General features: G+C 38.5%; 1 protein-coding gene across 1 annotated transcript in view; it reads right to left on the reverse strand.

The window, feature by feature from the left end:
- Positions 1 to 19,390, reverse strand: part of nherf1b (NHERF family PDZ scaffold protein 1b) — a 50,804-nt gene that overhangs the window by 9,262 nt on the left and 22,152 nt on the right. Inside the window, exons 2-4 of the mRNA XM_065263076.2 lie at positions 18,364 to 18,534; positions 12,635 to 12,788; positions 6,043 to 6,086 (exon numbers count right to left, since the gene is read on the reverse strand). Coding sequence (XP_065119148.1) covers positions 6,043 to 6,086; positions 12,635 to 12,788; positions 18,364 to 18,534 — 369 coding nt within the window. The remainder of the gene's footprint in view (positions 1 to 6,042; positions 6,087 to 12,634; positions 12,789 to 18,363; positions 18,535 to 19,390) is intronic.

A 19,390-nucleotide genomic window follows, 5' to 3' on the forward strand; every position in this document is an offset into this window, starting at 1 on the left:
GTTCTGTGTATTTTGGATGGTGAATGTGAGTATCTGGTGTGTACACTAGTAGGCTGTGTGTGTTTAGGGTTAATTCCTGAATTCCTATGAGACTTCATCTGATACTGAACACTGAACGGTAGTCATAAATCTCCAGTGTGGTCTCATGAGTGACAGGCCCACCCCACCAATGACCGCAAGGCTTGAGAATTCAGAGCTGATTCGTGACATGGGACTCTGTGTAGCTCAAGTGGCAGAGCATGGACAAGGTCATGGGTTCAAATCCATGGGAACACACACACTTCACTGTATAACTTGAATGCAACGCAACCCACATCCTGCCAAATCCATAAATGTAAAGGGAAATTAACTTCATATATTATATCTAATGCATATCAGCTATTACACAGAGCTAACGTTACTGTGTAAATTTAATGTATACAATGTTAGCAACAGGTTTTTGAATTATTGCCTGGCTGCCAAACCTCTCCACACAGTTGTGTCCATGCTCGTTGTCTCCCTTGTCTTTAGCAAACCAAAACATTTGATTTTTGACAAGATATTTGTTTCAGAGATCAGTTAAGCCACTAGCCAGACCAATAAATAAATACGTAAATTCAATTAGATTCAGGGGCCTCATTTATAAAATGCTGCATAGAAAACGTCCTAAATTTGATCTTATGGTCATTTCTCAAAAGTGCGTATGTGTGATTAATAAAACGAACGTGCGCACAGAAAATGCATGTATAGATGTGAATTGCAAATAGGGTGGCCATTCGTGCCAGTTCTGCCGGACACGTCCCAAACAGGTTTTCGGTTCAAGTCGCGTTGCTCGACCGCATGGAGGTTCTCACATTTCAGTTAAAATACATAAAAAAATTAAGATTTATTTCTTTTAAGACATACAATCATTGTAGTTTCATTCTTACCTTGAAATGTAACGATTGCTCTTCTGAAATTGAGCCCGAAATATTAAACCATGATGACGTACAGTATGCGGTCGACCAACGCGACTTCCGGAGAACGCACCCGAAAACATGTTCGAGATGTGTCCGGGCGGAACTGGCAGGAATGGCCACCCTAATTGCAAATGATCTTAAAATTGTGCGCAGCTAAATAGTTTCAAATCTCTGCATTTAAACTGTGCCTAATTAAAGTCATCGACAAGAATGGTTTATTTTTCTAAAAAACCTGCAGCAATCGGACAAGCAAAAGTGCCTACGTCTGCTCAGACCCTGACGTGGCGCTAAGCACTTTTCCACGTCAAAGACTTTGAACACTTTACGATCAAATCTGTGCTTACGCACACTTTATAAATGAGGCTCCAGGCAGAGCATGTGAGCGGTGTGACGCTCCGCTAAATATTCCGCTCTACTGTTCAAGCGCTCCACTCAGTCGCTCACCGCCCAAGCAAGCGCTCCGTTAACTTTCCGCTCACGCTCGCAAATAAACCAATTCCCGCTCAGATCCCGCTCCGACATAAAAAAAATATTTAGTAAGCCTAATTGTTTTCTGTACTGACGTTCTTGGATAATTGCATTTAATTAAAGTATTAGCTGATAAATAGCAGTTATGTACAGTTGTGTGTTGGCTATTAGACCTAGTTTAACTGATACGGATATAATTCAAATTAACAATTTGTTTCCACGACATCCACATGTTTTACTAATTCACAATTTTTTAAGTTATAATAAATGTAATAAGTAATTATGAAATATTATAACAATTCGTTCCCCTTACGAGAAAAAGATTAACAAACTATAATATTATATAAATATATTATTTGAAAAAAACTAAAATAAATTGAAGAACAATTTCTTAACAAGAAGGTTTTTAAGTGCGAATTTACATTGCATCGGTAAAAACAGAACACAGTGTCTTAAAGAAATTAAAATTAGACAGTATTTATGAACCTGTAAATGTACAAAACGAATGCAATACAGAATATTTATTTATGGCATTTTCAATAGTATATTAGTAGATAAATTAACATGTATCTATGAAAACGAATAAATCATTATTTTGGCTAAATTAATCTGGATAGATCATTTTAGTCAGACTAAACATTTCATCATTTCAGTACAAGAACAAGCTTAAATGCTATCTAACAACTTACATTTTATCCCAAATGTTACATGGTCGAAAATATGTAGAAATATAGCCTATACGAGAACAAATTACAGAACAAAAATGTTTAGGTCACGCGGACCGAACGAAAAGCCGTTAATTAAGCGGACTCTCTGTAAAATAGAGGACGTGCTGAATCAGTCGAGTCTGCAGATTATCATCAATGTTTATAATGTTCCACGCAGATACTGTTGATGAAAAAATTTAATATCTAAATGTCCAGGTAAGTCAAGTGTTCAGTCAGTTAATACTAAATGCACCGGCGTTTTTGGCTACAGCTTCCTCATCCACGGAGTGGCCGCTGTACATACACAAAGAACTATACATTTTTTTATTTTAAGTGGTTTTAAGCAATCAGTTATAAATATATTTGTATTTGTGTTGATCAGTTAGATTAAAGTTATTTTAATCTTTAAAACTGCATCTAGATGCAGACGACGCTACAGTTATTCTGTCATCTTAGTTTCATTTCTTTCATTTATATATAAGGCTGACAACTTCATTAAAACAATATTTGAACTCCATAACTTATTGCTAGCCATTTTTACAGATTCTCGAAAGCAAATTACCAAAGGGCATTCTGGGATGAGCGAGCGGTGCTGAGCGTATTGAGCGAGCGGAGCGGAATTATCGGAAATGCGCTCTGCGCTCTGATGGAAATATTACCGCACCGCTCAACGCTCCGCTCCCGCTCCGCACCGCTCACATGCTCTGGCTCCAGGTGCGTAAATGTGACAACACGCTTGCATCCGATGAAACCGGCCATACCGCTAAATGTAAAGAAGTGGGCGTGGCTACCTCTGCACTCTTGCATGTTATACAGAATGTGATGGCAAAATATGAAATAATCTACACAAAAAAAATCCATAATTTCATCATAAGCCAAGTGAATCCAAAGCGTGGGCCTAATTTATCAAATGCTCTGTAGAAAACCTCCTAAATTTAATCATATGATAATTTCTCCAAAGAGCGCACGTTATTTTATAAAAAATACGCTAAGGTTGTTGCGGTGACAGAATTTTCCCACCTGGTTAATCAGCGTGTGACAAACCCGGTGATACCGGTTTCACCGGGTGGGAGGGGCTTATAAATGCACAGAAGTGCGCATTTTACTTTCACTTTTGAATTAGATGCAACTGTTGTTTAAATCCAGCGCTTGCGTACGCTACGTTAAATCACGTATGAATTTGCGTGCAAATGTGAGTGCAACAGCTGGTTTAAGTGCTTGAGTCAATGTGCGCAGGTACTTCTGACAGAAACCCGCCAGTCCCAAGCAGAGCAACCGGCTATTCCTCCATAAAGCGCTGCTTGAATGATGGGTTTATTATTATTCTTAATGAAAAACACAACAACAAAACGATCTCACCTATATTTAACATCATATATGTATCTTATAACAAAAACGAGTAAGCACGCGGCTTCTGCCATCATCTGCTCGCCGCAGTCTGACAGGAATAAATTAAATCTGACACCCGCAGCCGCTGCTCTTTGATGACACGCGCGTTCAGCTCCGCTGAATTCAGGCAGCAGACACATTCAGTTGTAAGTGTTTGCTCTCTCTAACGAAACTTATCAAAACGACGGTAAAAGACGGTGTCGCAGGTGGCAAGTTATCTAACCGGTGAGAGGCTGAAGCACCGGTAATCACAGTTTCACCGACTATCGCAACAAGCCTAAAATACGCAAAATTTATAAAACGCAAATGAGCTTGAAATTGTGCGCAGCTAAACAGTTGCAGATTTCCACCTTTAAACGATGCCTAATAATGTCATTTTTCATATTAAAGAGCACCTGTCAATGTTGAAATCCTTTTCAAACAGCAATAATGGCCTATATTTCTGAAAACCAGCAATCAGACAAGCAAAAGTGCTTACATATGATCAGACCCTGACATGGCGCTAATCACTTTCTGTGTCAAATCTGTGTGCAGGCACGCTTTAAGTGCGATTTATAGTCATGCGTAGGTTCTATGCTGTAGGCCAGTGGTTCTCAAACTGGGGGCCGGGGCCGCTACAAGCTACATATAAGTCTTAAAAAATTTACCTCTGTCATAGATAATCTTAATCTTAAATCATACACAACAAACAGCTGCTTCTTCTTCTTCTTTTGGAGGATTTACTGGCCAAAGCGCCTTCTTCTTCAACTGTTTTACTGCTACTGTGGGTTACACGCATGGATACTCCCTACTAGGGGTCTGCATGAGTAAGTTACCATTGATGCAGACGATGACTTAGAAGTATGAATGAAAACCGGCGCAGAGCCTTTATATGCAGAACTATAATGAGCCCTTTATAAATGAGTCCCCATATCGCTTTCTCTGTTCTCGTGAAGTGGTTTCTCGAGGCGTGTGCAAGGAGCTCTTCTTGATTATGATAACAGTTTGGTACTCCTAAAATGTAACTGGTACAAAATTGTTCCTTAAGGTACACAATAGGTCCTTAGGGTATAATATTGTACCCCAAAAGGTGCAGTTTTGCAAAAGTAATTTTAAAACCACAGTAAAAAAATTTAAGGATTGCTTTTGTTCCTGAAGACGACTTCTCAGCACTACTTTTTGTTGGTTTAGACACCATTACCCCAGGTCACCTCTTTCATTTCAAAGAATAGTACAACGGCGAGCAAGTCAAGTATGCATTGTCTGTTTAGGGAAGTGTGCATGTGCTGAGAGATAAATACAGGATCATCCTTCTTATCCTGTGTGTTCAACTTCTTGTGATATTGCGCAGACCCATTGGCGCAAGACATCAACACTCTTATCATCATCATCACACACTTTCTGTTCCTCACATGCACACAGAAACATAAAACACATTAAATAAATAACAGGGTCTTAAGTGAGTCTCTCAAATTCTCAGTGATGTTTTTGGTTCAGTATGATGCTGTTAAAGCAACACTAAAGATTTATTGCTCTTTGCTCCCCCTACAGGTTAGAAGCGTAATTGTTCATTAGCACTGTCGTAAATACTGCAGCATAGCTGGCTCTGATTGGGTCGTAGGTCTGCAGTAAAGCAAGTTTTTGTAGTTTTCATTCGAACTACAGGACCACTACCCGACGGTTGGAAACTTCTTTAGTGCGGTTTTGGCAGATAGAGGGCTGCAAAGCGAATGTGAAGGTGCCATTCACCCTGTTTTGAGTGGATGAACCACTGAAAATTTTTTGTAAACGTTATTCTAACTCTTTCCCCGCCATTGACGAGATATCTCGTCAATTAAGAGAAAACGCTTCCCCGCCAATGACGAGATTTTCCGTCTTTCCGCAATACCGCTATTATCCACCAGGTGGCGCCCTTCCGCAACTTTTTAAACCCGGAAGTATTGCCCTATGGCAAGCTGCTGCATGTCCGTGTCTGTTTTAAAGATCGCTCTGAATGGGATCTCTATGAAAAGTCCGTCACAAATATGGAATTATTTCTGCTTTTTGCTCAAAATGTGGTGTTTTTTCAGAAACCAACCCATATTCAAAAGCTGATTACAAAAGAACCACTAAAGGTAGGATGAAACATTTTTTTTTGTTTGAAAGCAGAGGGTCTGTTCTTTCTTTTGGTATATTGTATGTTTATATATTTAAAGAAGAACATTTTCTGGAAGGCATTAAACTTTGGTGAAAATCATGAAAAACGCTGGCGCTGGCTGGCAACTTTTTTTAAAAAACGATGGCGGTGAAAGAGTTAAGGTAAAAAAACTCTTTGGTGTTGCTTTAAATCTATTTTCTTCTGCAGAATATAAATTCATGGACTAACTGTGGTCGATTTTAGAATGTACCTATCTAATTTTCATTTCTTGTTATTAGGACTGTTGTATTAAAGCAATATTTACATTGCTCTGAATACCAGCTAATTCAAAGCTGCTGTCTATATGTTTTAGTAAGATCACTTTTATTTCTACAGTAATTGTATGTGGTTGTGGTTGCTTGTTAGTCAGGCTTTTATTCCTTACCTTATTCTCCATGTTCCCGTTGAGCACAGGTTCAGGTAATGGTCCTGCAGACAGAGAAAAGCAACACGGGTCAGTCACAGATCAACCAACTGTTAACCAAACGTTCATCTGCATCCTACAAAAACTCAGCTTTCTCCAGCGCTCCTCGTCTAAAGACTGAGACACTTGGATTAAGAGAATAGCTGCCATGACATTTACATCTTCTCAGGTTGCATTGAACAGATGTCTACTCTGTTACATACCACAGCTATGTCTTTCATTTATTATTTAGCATGGATACCTGTCGATCCTTCACTATTCCTTAGGGAAGCAAATCTAAAGGACTTCATAGAAATGAACTGACACATACGACATGAGTCCTAGGTACAGAATTGTATGGCTTTTATCTAAAGTGACCTTTAACACATTCTAGCTTAATAAACTTCTGGTTTTGCGTTATTGAAGGTGGAGTACAGTAAGTAAAACATGTCTTTCATGTACATACTGGACTCATGTTTTATTTATATGTCATTGTGATGCTTACGAAAGTACAGCTACTATTATAAATGTTTTTTGTTAATATTTGCCTTTGAGGCTTCGAATGTGTTAACATTTGTTTATGAACACGGAAGAAATGTGTCAAGGGACATTAATTGACCTGGAACTTCCTTTCCTGTTATTTCCTAAATGGAAATAAGGGACTGTATGTTGATGAATGGGTGAATGAGAGTTTCTATTGCTCACTGTATATCTGTTGATGTGATTTTTAACTTTATACAACGCTATGCAGATAAGTAAATTGTGTGAAAAATAACTCGTTTTTTACACGTGAAACATGAACACGTTTTATTGCGTACTCTAAACACAATCAAGCTTTAAAAACACAGAAAGAACGAGACCTTTAAAGGTGACATAGAATGATTGAACGGGGTATTTATCCTTGTTCTGTGATGTGACATGTAGACAAAAAATTTTTTAGGTCTGTAATGCCTTAGAAGCTTCCTAAAAACCTCTCTCAGATAGCTCTATTAGGGTGGGGGATTTTAAACAAGTGGTTTTGCACCTATTTGGCTCCCCCTACTGGCTTAACTTGCAATCTCATTACTGATTGGTTGACTTTGCTGCCACTCAAAAAATGTAGCCAATTATTTTAAAGTGGAGGGGCAGTTAGATGCCTGTGATGTCATAAGCATCAGTTTTTCAGATTGGGCCGTTTTCTGGCTGACATTTCTAAAAGAGGAATTTCTATGAGACTGAGATGTTTAGCATGTCTAGCACTTTTTGTATGTTTGTGAATGCGGGTAGAATTCCATTATTCAACAAAGACAAGGTAAAAATGGTTTTTCATTCTCTGTCCCCTTTAAGATTGGTGTTTTGTTTTATTCATTAAAATGTTTTGTGTAGTTAAAGCTTTGGCTCTCTTTAAAAGACGTTAAAAATCGAAAACGAAGACGACGGTTTAAAACACGAAGTGTGATGCATGATCACTGTAAAAGTTTTTATAAGAAAAATAAACAAATTTACAAAAAAAGTTTGCATAAGTTAAAGCTGCCGTCGGCAACTCTGGAGGATTGAGCAGTTTCCAAATGTTTACCCTTTTATATCCCTACCCAACTACCATCGAGCAACCTCCCTTCGTGCTCGTCAGCGCGTGTGCACCAGTGTTATTGTGAATGCATACTTAGCAAGTATACTTAGATTACTTATATAACACTCCGACATACAATAAATGGTTGATAAAGCACAATTACCTGTCGAGAAGAAATGTGGCAAGCTCTACATCAAGCTTGAACCCTTTAAAACCTCGTAGATTCCTCCACCTTTCAAATGCTGGTCCGATATTGATCCTAGTTTTCTTACGTCAGGGTTTCCCGCAGCATATTTCAGTTAAGGCGGCCCGCCTAAGCTTGGAAACCCTACCGCCTTAACTAACTTGTCAAAAAATTTCGCTGCACAAAAGGCCGTCAAGTTCATCTCTGAGAATAGCGCGTACGCGCATCACACCGCATGCGGGGACGCGCGCCACGCGGCCGAAATGAGAAAGACGTGGTCCGGAGACCGTCACTGTCTGGAGGATAACAAGCCAGTTGATAAAACATCTCGGAGAATAGCGCGGACGTGCTTCACACTGTGAGCGTGCACGCGCACCACACGGCCGAAATGAGATAAGACTTGCTCCGTCATGTCTGGAGGACAGCCAGTTGATAAAACACGTGTCCGTGAGAACTGTAAGTGGACTTATGTTTTGGGTTTATTAAAGCCTGTTATTGTATTCGTCTATAGTTCTTGTAATTTTAAAGTAAGTTAGCTGGTGATTTTGTTGTTTGAGCAACCTGCTAAGGTTTCACGTGCCTGTTGATTAGATATAATTGTTGAGCGCTATTGCTCACTTTATTTATGTGCATTATTTACATGCTACAGTTACACTCCTTTAAGATAATGTAATTAATAGTGGGAAATAATCCGTTTTTACCATTTTTGCGCTATCTATCATCGTTCGCCAGACGTACAACATCTGCTTTAGTTTGTGTTTCTTAACCCTTAGTTTCACTTCATAACGCAGATATTCCCATATCTGTTAAAAACATTAAAATTCATTAATAATCTAGTATGTGTTAATTTTTTGTCATAGTTTCTTCAAAATTAAGTTTTGAGTGTTTTAAACATAAATATTGTATTTATTTATTTATTTATTAAAATATTAAAATTTTCATCATGACGCATACGCCCCGCCCCTTTGATTGCCACGCCCTTGGACCCGCCCACCCGCTCAACCCTACCACCTTGACTAACAAATTTTCTGCGGGAAACCCTGTACGTGCACGGTCGCTTTCTATCTTTGTTTCCATTTTTTCATTGGTTGTTTTCCTAGCTCTAGTTGTTAACCGAGGAATCAGAAGTTTGTTGAACTTGAACTTCAGGCGGATACAGGTGATATTGTAACGCCCGCGAGGGGGATCTGTGGCGCGTGCAGGTACTATGATTGACAGGCAGATTTTACACAGCCCTGCGCGGATTAGACCACATGAACCGGATTTGACCAAGTTAACCGGGAGCGGTGGATTTTTGCAAAACAAATAACAGGCTCTAGGTGGAGCTAGAAGCGCTTGGTTTGTTGATGGTCAACTGTCCAATTTATGTTGTTCTATCGGAACATAGTGTTGGTTTCAGTGAATATGATCAAAAAATTTTATCAACTTAGTTGCCGACCGCAGCTTTAAAATAATTTATATTTGTAACAAACAGGAGATAAAGAATTTACAATCATGTGAAGAGCCGTTTTAGCACTTATATATTTTTTACTTTGACCTATTATATGTATTATTTAATGTTATAGTCTAACTTATGTTGTGTTTGTTACCTTTTGTTATAGGTCATATTTTAAAAACCATAAAAAAAAAACAAGATTCACACGTCTTGTATCCAGTATTTAATTACTGAAAACTCTTTCAGTAATTAATGTCTTTTTTATATATTTTAAAAACAATTGCAGTTTAACATTGCAAGAGCCGAATGTTAATAGTTCAACTATAAACAAAAAGTGCATGTGTAAATAATCAACACATCTATTTTTGTGTAGCACTAACTGCAAGGCAGAGATCTAAACTTCACTGTTTAACTTTGATAAAATCACAACATATAGCCAGTCTTCTCCTAATGACCTAAATCGCACGTCATGTTTATTTTTTAATATTTTAAAGGCTAAACCGCCTTTCTATTGTACACTACATTTGAACACAACTGTCAGATGATTTCGTAATAAAATTTCAGTTTAATCGTAAATCCGTGTCAACATGAAAAGAGAGAAGCTCATTCCAGGGCAAGAGCCTTCAATCTATGGATAATCACCATAGTGAGTTAAACTGGTGGTAGTTGAGGAGAATCCCCCTTTCATATGTAAAGCGCTTTGAGTGCTTTAGAAAAGCGCTATATAAATGTAACAAATTATTATTATTATTATTAAATAAATTAATGCAAATGAAGGATATGATAAACAGCTATGCATATATGCCAAGTGTTACTAATAAAGTTAAACAATATTACTAATTAATCATTTTCACCTCGCACACAAGAATTTCATCATGATTTTTGTTCATGGCTTTGATCTATCCTTTGTTTGTCGATAGATTATTTTTCTGATTAATAATTTTTTTTAAATTAGCTGATAAATCCATTGGCTAACTTGCCATGAATAATTAGTACAGCTTCTACCATTAGTATTTCAAACTTTTACCATATCATTTTCTTAAAAGTACTAACATTTCCTTGTATTAAAAATAAAGTCTCAGAATTAAAATGCAAACAGCACTTTAGGACTTGATGTAACACTAACGGCTCAAAAATTCTGCCTAACACTGTGCAAAAAAACAAAACATTATGATGGCATTATGTAATTTAAAGGAGCCAAATTCAACAATAATACTGCCTAACAAAGTATTAAGAATTTCTAAGTGCATCTTAATAAATTTACATCAAATACTACCAAACTACCAAAAATTGGGGGGACTTATTACTCATTTCTACAAATTACTAATATTGTTACTAATTTCAGTAACTTCACCCTTTATAAGTAACAGTTCAAAAAAAGAGAGAGATAATCTGACAAAAACTCTGCGGGCCCTATCTTGCACCCAGCGCAATTGACTTTGTCAGTGACGCATGTATCATTCGTATTTTGCACCGGCGCACAGCGGGTTTTTCCCTCCAAATCATAAATTGTTACAATAAAAAATATTAATACACGAGATAAGGGAAATCATAGTGGTGAGCATTGTGGTGATAGTTTTTATTTATTGTGTGGTGCGTTTAAAAATTCTCATGCAAATAACGATTAAAATATTTTCATACGTTTGTTGTGTGGCTGTATTACGTTTATTTTATGTAAATAATAATTAAAATGTTTTCATAAGAAACCTTAATGTATATAAACTTGATTTGTAAGTGTTCTTTTGGGTTGGACCTTGCTTGCGTTTCTTGGGTCCGATTTCAAAGCCCCCAAACCCTTTCAGCGGTGAGGGTGGACGCAGGGATGTCCTCTGCTGGCGTCAGGTGCTGTGTAGAGGCAGATCCACCTCCGGTTACACGGCGTGCCCGATTTATGCTGGCAAGCTTGGGATTTCCCCGTCTCCTGACATCACTGTAGCGCTTTGCGCAACGATGGGGATGCCAGCTGATGAGACTGTGGCTATTTCCTCTCACGCCTGTTTAACCTACGCTGATTTGGGCGGGTTTCTCCTATCCCCATACAAAACAACTTCTCTGTCTTTGACTGCTCTTACAAGAACGTCGGTCTCCTCGGCTGTGAACCGCTCCTGGCGTACGCCTGGTACATCCGTCATAATAATAGCAACCCGCCATGGAACTTGCGCCCTTGCGTTTAAAGGGAATGTTGGATAACTTTCTGATTGGTTTATTTGACGTTACGCCCAAACCACACCTATGAATAATGAATCTACTTCAGACCAACCCCTTATTGATTTGCGCCCGGCGCAAGAGTTATTTCTCCCGCCCGGAAAATAGCAACAGCGCCCAAGATCCACCCACAAACTCACTTGTGCGTTGCGCTTTGTACTTGCGTTTCAGATCGTTAAAATAGAGCCCTGCATCTTAATGTCAGTATTGTTTGTCAGAAAGAGCTCAAATACCATTGCAATGGACGAATGTAAACATAAGAAATAAGGAAAGCCTTGCTAAAACAAAAAATAGTAGGGGATACATTGCCGGATGTGACTTTTTTTTTAAATGGAATCCTTGGAGTGTAGGTGTCTACGTCTGTACACGCAATTACATCTTTAGTTGCAATTACACATATTATTTGATATCGTCTGTACTTGTAACGTCTAAACAAAAAAGTGCAATAATAATGTGACGCATTAATGCATTTTCATAGTCGAGGGAATCAATGATACTGAGGCAGCGTTGCAGCTATAGTCTTTTATAGACTGTGTATTTTATGCATTTTAGAAGTTCCCAGTTTTCTATCATTACACTATGTCTATACTTTTTTCTATACTCTCTGTTCTAAAATGTTCTTTCTGTAAAGCCATGCAAAAATTGTGCAAAGTGCTACAGAAATAAGTTGAATTGAGCTGAATTTAAATCTTTGACATAAGGCATTATCACTGAGGACTATTACGAATCTTTTAGTTTAATAAAAACGGTGTGTTATGTGTATTACTGTATGAAGGAACTGTCATAAGCATAAAATAATCTTCACTGACAGCAACACAAAATTAATCTGGTCAATCATTACTAGTTCAATTTAACCCTATTTAGTTCTGATCAAATCTGATATTGGCTACATTTTCACTAGTGCTGATGCCAAATGCTTGTTCAGGAAATAAATTGTGTAAGCAATGAGTCTCCACTCACTCATGACTAATCCTGTTGTGTCAAACAGGCACATAACAGGCACATAAGTTTCCATAGCTGCAGCTGGTACCCTGAGATTTGTTGCATAGGGCGACAATAAAAGATGGTCAACATATTTGTCTTCTGATAGGAAACCTAACACCAGACCATAGTCAGGCAAGACACGCAACAGAAAATGAGTCTGCAACAGAAGTATTGACCTCATTTTACTTTATACATGATCTCAAATAGGGTTTTGTACCTGTGATGTGCTCTGCATTGGGCGTCACTTTACATTTCTTAAAGAAAGCATCTGTATCAGGATCTACGACCAGCAGAGATGTTTCTTCTCCACCGGCTTTGATAGCAGCCACCACCTCAGAATGCTGCTTCCCCTCCACTGAAACGCCATTCACCTGCAGATACACATAAACAAAACTAACTTAAGAACAGAAAGCGAAGAAGAATTTTCTTCTCCATAATGTTCTTTGTTTTCTTGTTGTTTGTTTTAAACTTTATATGCAATGATGGAACCATTACTTTTCTTCATCTATCCTGAGTTTGTAAACAATGATTCACATCATTAATGATGTGTATTATGTCAAATGCGGCAATGAGGATGTTTTGGAAGCTGTGTCGATGCATGTGCAATTAAAAAAAAAGCGCAATATAAATAAAATTGAATTGAATGTGCGCATGCAAGACAGACAAGGACTTGGTAAATAATTTCCAAACTTATTGGATGTAAGAGGTTTTATGGAGGAATGAACATTACACACAGAGAATGTTTTTTGTGAAAGAACCCCTTTTATGTTGCAAAAAACAACGTTATTTGGTGTATTTGGTGTAATGCAATTTGTTTACATGGTTTATGGATAAAAATACACATACCGTACATTATTCTTGCATCTCTTTGCTAGTGTTGTGCGATATGCAACATTTTGAGATAGTCGTATCGTCATGCTGTTATGCTGCGTTTACACCAACCGCGTTTCAGGCGTCAAAATCGCGTCTATCGCGCCTAGTTTGCCGCTTGAACAGTTTAAATGCATTCGCGCGTCAAGAGCGAAGTATGCTGAATGTATGACCCCGGGTGGGACTGCCGCCTCAGCAGCAAGCAGGCTCCTGATTGGTTAATGTGGCGCAAATTTTTCAATTCGCGTCAAACGAAAAATCCACAAAAAGCACCATTCGCGTGTACCGCGTGTATCTCGCCATATGCTCAATTTGCGCCATTCGCGCGAACTACACGCGATCTCATTCATTTCAATGGAAACAATAGTACAACAGTATCGGGGGGGGGGGGGGGCAATAGTTTACATATTTATTTATTTGTTCATTTTTTACTCCTTTATGACAAGTCACTTGATTGGTGGACAAAAAAGCAGCAAGGGCAACACTCCCATGACCGCAACCTTCTTAAAACTGATGCCATTAATCCCAGTGCATCATTAAACTACAATCAAATACAAAAAAAATGCCTGAACATTCTAGTTTTCAGATCTAGGCTACCATTACATTTCTAAACAATGCCTAATTTCTGCATAGATATTTTAAAAAAGTGAATTATACCATTTTATATCATGTTGATAACTATCCTTTAGTAAAATGGATTAAACCTTAGATGTTACTGCAGCATTGCTGTTGTTACGTTTTGATTTGACTAGGAAAAAAATATCAAAAATCAAATCTAGATTTAATTTTTTGCCAAATCGCCCAGCGCTACTTTAACTTTAAATGTATTTTTAGTAGAAGCATTATTGACATCTTCATTGTTTTAGCAGAGAGTGTTATCAAAGCCAAGAATCATTTTTCAATATTATCAGTCTTATATCCTGATGTCCAGTGAAAGGATATCCTGTGTGTTTTATTCTCAAACTTTCATGCGGCTGCGCACACAATAGATACCATGGAATAGGTCTGTCTTAGATAAATGCTTAGGAATGTCAAGGGCAAATCTAACAGGATCTAACTAATGTCACAACTAACTAACACACAAATCTATCATATGATTCAGAAAACTCTTGTAATGAAGAAAAATATTGCAACTCACACAGACTAACTTAGCTCAGATATTTGGTTTAACGTCATTTTGTGTATACAGAAACAAGAAACGCCATATGGTTTTAGAAGGACATGACGGTAAATAAATGATGACAAGATTACAATTTTAGGGTTGATGTGATGTGCTCTGAGAACAGATTTTTTTAGTCTATATGTGGATTGAGGGTGTGTCTGTTAATGCAGTTCAGTTCCAGAGAGGAAAGAGACAATGTGCACTCAGCAGAAGAAACAATAGCTGCCTGTTGAACACAAAGAGCAAAAGAAGCCCTGCTGGGACAACAAATGCCCCTCCATCTCTATTTCCTTCCCCTACTGCTGCCCTTTCTGTGGCTCTCACTCCGGATGGAGCAACCAAATTCAAATGCAGCAAGAATTACACAAAAACAGCCAGGAGATGAGACCCCCCATAATCAGAAATTACATCATTTTATATCAGGGCTCAATATAAAGGACTGCCCGGTGGCCAGGGGCAAGTGAGAGACGTTCGAGCCAATAAAAAGTATTGTCACTTGCCCAGTTTTGAAAGAGTTCCTATGAATGTTAGACACATGCTGGCTGATTTTTCAAAACATTTTTATTGGAAATTCAACTTTAACTTTATAGATACAGATGACCTACACTGTAAATCAGCAGCTTTGAAATATAAGAAACATAAATTAAGTCTACTATCCAGGGGCCGTTTTCACAAGACATAGTAAAATTAATAAAGAAAGTTCTTAAAAAAAAGCTGTCAAGTTCTTAAGTTATTTTTTTTCTTAAAGGAAAACACCACCATTTTTCAATATTTTACTATGTTCTTACCTCAACTTAGATAAATTAATACATACCTATCCTTATTCAATGCGTGCACTTAATTTTTGTAAAGCACGCTGTGCATGTGTTAGCATTTAGCCTAGCCCCATTCATTCTTTAGGATCCAAACAGGGATGAAGATAGAAGCTAGGGCTGTTCCGAATACCATTTTTTGAGCTTCGAAGCTCTAGTAGAAATAAAATCGAATATTCGAAGCTTCGGAAGGAGGGGCTGAACATATTTTTCTCTTTAATAAAGGCAGGAATCTGTGTGTGTGTGTGTGTGTGTGTGTCTATCTACAGTTTTATTATGTGGCGGATGTGTTGCTGCGGACTCAAGGGAGTGTAGTGCCTTTTTTTCGTGCAATATGGACACGTGACACGTTTAGAATAAACTTTAAGAAATAAACTTTAAAAATACTACAGAACAGCGCAAGCTGGAAGCGGCGTGCCTCTCACGCGTCCTGCGAGAAAAGCATTAGTGAAACAAAACACAAGAGCAATACTTTTAATAAGGTAGCCTAACATTTTTCTAACAAATAAACATTCCCGTATCAGAAATTAGCAGCACAGTAATTACTGACAACGTAGGGTAGGCTATTTAAATAAACAACGAAAATAAATGAACGAAGTTCAACAAACTGTAATAAAACGGTAGCATACTTTCAAAATCAAGTTTATTTATAACACTTACACCATCAATATGTTTTTTTCATCAGCAGAACAATAAAGAAGATATTTTGCAGAAACCCCAGTGCTCCGTCATGCAAGTCAACCGATCCGCACACTTTAAGAGCTAAAGCATATATATCCAATACAACAGTAATCCCCCATAACTCTGTGTGACATATTGACGTCTTGTGAAGCAAATCAATCAGTTTTTGCAAGAAACTGAACGTTATTTACAACACTATTAGCGTGAATGCCAAAGCAGGAAGCGCGCTTTCCGTTCGAGGCGATCTCTTCCACTGGTGCTGTTTGATGGCTGTTGGCTATGGATGTTGGTCTCTCTGCGCCACCTACAGAGCGGGAGCGTGAAGCGCACTTCCTGCTTGGCAAAAGCTCTGCATTAACGCTGAAAAATATTTATATATATATATATTCGAATCTCAAAACTGAAAATCGAATGTCAACCCACGGAACGAATATTCGAATATTCGAATTTTCTGGTCCAGCCCTAATAGAAGCTACCAAACACTTCCATGTTTTCCCTATTTAAAGACTGTTACATGAGTAGTTACACAAGTAAGTATAGTGGCACAAAATAAAACGTGGTGATTTTTTAAGCGGATAAAATTTTTTAACTATATTGTATGGCGGAAGAACACTTAAGGGGATCGCACACCGGCCTTGCAGCTCAGCGCCACGTCGAGTCGCGTCTAGGAAAACTCGGAGGTATTGTAAACCGGAAGTGCACATTAAATAGCGCGGTAGCATCTACTTCAAAAAGGCAAAATATACGTTAGCAGCCAATGTTAATTGTTAATGATTTGGGACACATATGATGTTATTTAATCTTAAACTATGTGAGTGGCGCTGTGTGGCGCGACAGGGATTTGAGCAACTTCCTGAGTCACAGCTAGGCGGCGCGGACAGGCGCCACCTGGCGGCGCCGGTGTGCGTATACTCATAGAAAACAATGGCTGCGTCCGAAACCGCATACTGTATAGTAGGTACTGAAAAAGATGAAGTACCTACTTACTTGGCGTTAAAACAGTAGGTACTGTATAGTATGAATCCGGGTAGTATGAATGAGATTCGGACGTACTACATTCGCCATGTTGCTACATCACGTGACATACGTCGTCATCACGTCATGTCATTTCAGCGCGAAAACAGCCGCGTGCCTCTTCTTCTTCGTTGGATAACTCCTCGTCCGGGGCATCATGGGATAGTGAAGCGTCCATCGTATGCACACTGCAAAATCTAACCGGAAGTAGTAGGTCATCCGGGTACTTTTCGCATACTGTTTTTCGAATACTATGTATTCGGACATACTACTCGCCTCGCCTACTGCTTTTCGCGTACTATATAGTATGTAGTAGGCGGTTTCGGACGCAGCAAATGTGTTCGATTTTTTTAGAACGGCGCGGCGCTGAGCTGCACGGCCGGTGTGCAATCCCCTTTAGTTTGCAGCACTTCAACCTCGGGCTGCAAACAAAGTGCTCTTCCACCATACAATATAGTAACTACAGTAAATCACAACCAAATTCTTATGTAATACACTGAATGGTCAGTTTGTTAATATCTTCCTGTTGAACTGATCTGTTCTCTGTAATGTTCAGGACTGATGTGTGTGGTTTCTGTCCCATGAGCCTCCACTCCTCTGGATAACAGGATGGGCTAAAAAACACAATGCCCAAATCTTTCCCTTCTAAGAACAGTGATTCCAAGTCTCTGCATACTTGTGTTATACTTGGAAAAGTACAAATTCATCATGTCTATTTCAACATCACATATTTTGGTGATTTATAAAGTTCAGAATGATTTACAGTAAACTACTTCCAATGTGACAGATAATAAGCAGCAAAACTACTAATTCAGTCAAAGGTAGGTGCTTGCACTTTTAGCATTAATAGCAAAATCTTGTGCATGTTAAATGGCATAGAAAAAGCATTTGTGTTTGAGATTTTATGTCCAATCCGTCCATTTTAGATTTCCAAAGAATAAAGATTTAAGGGAATGTGTCAAATATATTATCACAACAAAAATAACAGAAATAGCTATGCTGAAACCGATTATTTGGCCCCATCTCTTTTACATTTATGCATTTGGCAGATTTTTCTATCCAAAGAAACTTACAGTTAACCTGGGTACCAGCCGAATATAGCCCCGCCCACAACATTGTAGACTGGGTGAAATTCGGTCTGGAGTCGCTCCGTTGTGGCGCTACTATGCTCGAACAAAAACTGTCGGCCCAAACAAATTGTCAGGGAGGGCTTTATACGATGATGGACAGATGATCAACAGTACCGTAATCAACAATGTGACCAAAGAGCGCTGTTGAATCCGTTTACAACAAAGAGCCGCTGGAGAATTGAGATGAGTTGTTTTAAATATTGGACAGAGTAAATCATTGGCTTATAAATAAACATATTTTTAAGGTGTTAATATTGATTCAATGACATGTTTGTACCTGTATTATCAGATCTTTGGGCCTGAGACCGGACATCTCTGCTGGCGAGTCCTCATCTATAGCTCTGATGTACTGGCCCGGTCTGGATTTATCACTGTGCAAGTTGAAGCCGAAGCCATTGGGGCCTTTCTTAATAACACAGAGCCTCGGCCTGAGCTGATGTTTACAGTCCTGTAAGACAGACACGACACAACATCACACAATAAATCTTAAGAACTCATTGCTGAAATGCAGGAAGTCAGGAACCTGAATGTCTGTGCCCTTCAACAGTTTCTAATACAGTAAAGTCCTGTCTCACTGCTAACAGACTTTCAGAGAGACAGACAGAGAGAGAGTAATGGGAAGACACTGATGGTGGACAGAGGTCCAGACAGAAGGATGTTTTCTCTTTGTCCTCAATGTGATGGAAGTGAACGGTTCACAGGATGAGGTCATCTGATTATGACACGCCCCTCACTGTTCACAGGCGGCACACGGTACACTGTATTGTCATCCAGGAAAATAACACCCATCCGCTACGTTTAGCGAGCACATGTTGGGTCTTTTTATAGATCATTAGAAGGTGATTTGAACTATTATTTGTGTGTCAGGCACTGTGGATTATATTTAGAACAGGAAAACAACTTAAAACATACAAAATTCAATGCAGTAGGAATTTTGCCATTACACACCCCTTATTATTGTCGAGCATGATTTCAGTCTGGTAAGTGGAAAACAATGATTCTCACGTTCAACAGATCGTTATGCTTAAGTGGTCTGAATTACTGTTTGTTGACCAGTATTATGTAAAAAAATATGATGATTATACACAAATATTTATATACAAATATACACTCACCTAAAGGATTATTAGGAACACTATACTAATACTGTGTTTGACCCCCTTTCGCCTTCAGAACTGCCTTAATTCCACGTGACATTAATTTAACAAGGTGCTGAAAGCATTCTTTAGAAATGTTGGCCCATATTGATAGGATAGCATCTTGCAGTTGATGGAGATTTGTGGGATGCACATCCAGGGCACGAA

This window comes from Paramisgurnus dabryanus, chromosome 3, assembly GCF_030506205.2.
Source record: "Paramisgurnus dabryanus chromosome 3, PD_genome_1.1, whole genome shotgun sequence".
Lineage (NCBI taxonomy): Eukaryota > Metazoa > Chordata > Actinopteri > Cypriniformes > Cobitidae > Paramisgurnus > Paramisgurnus dabryanus.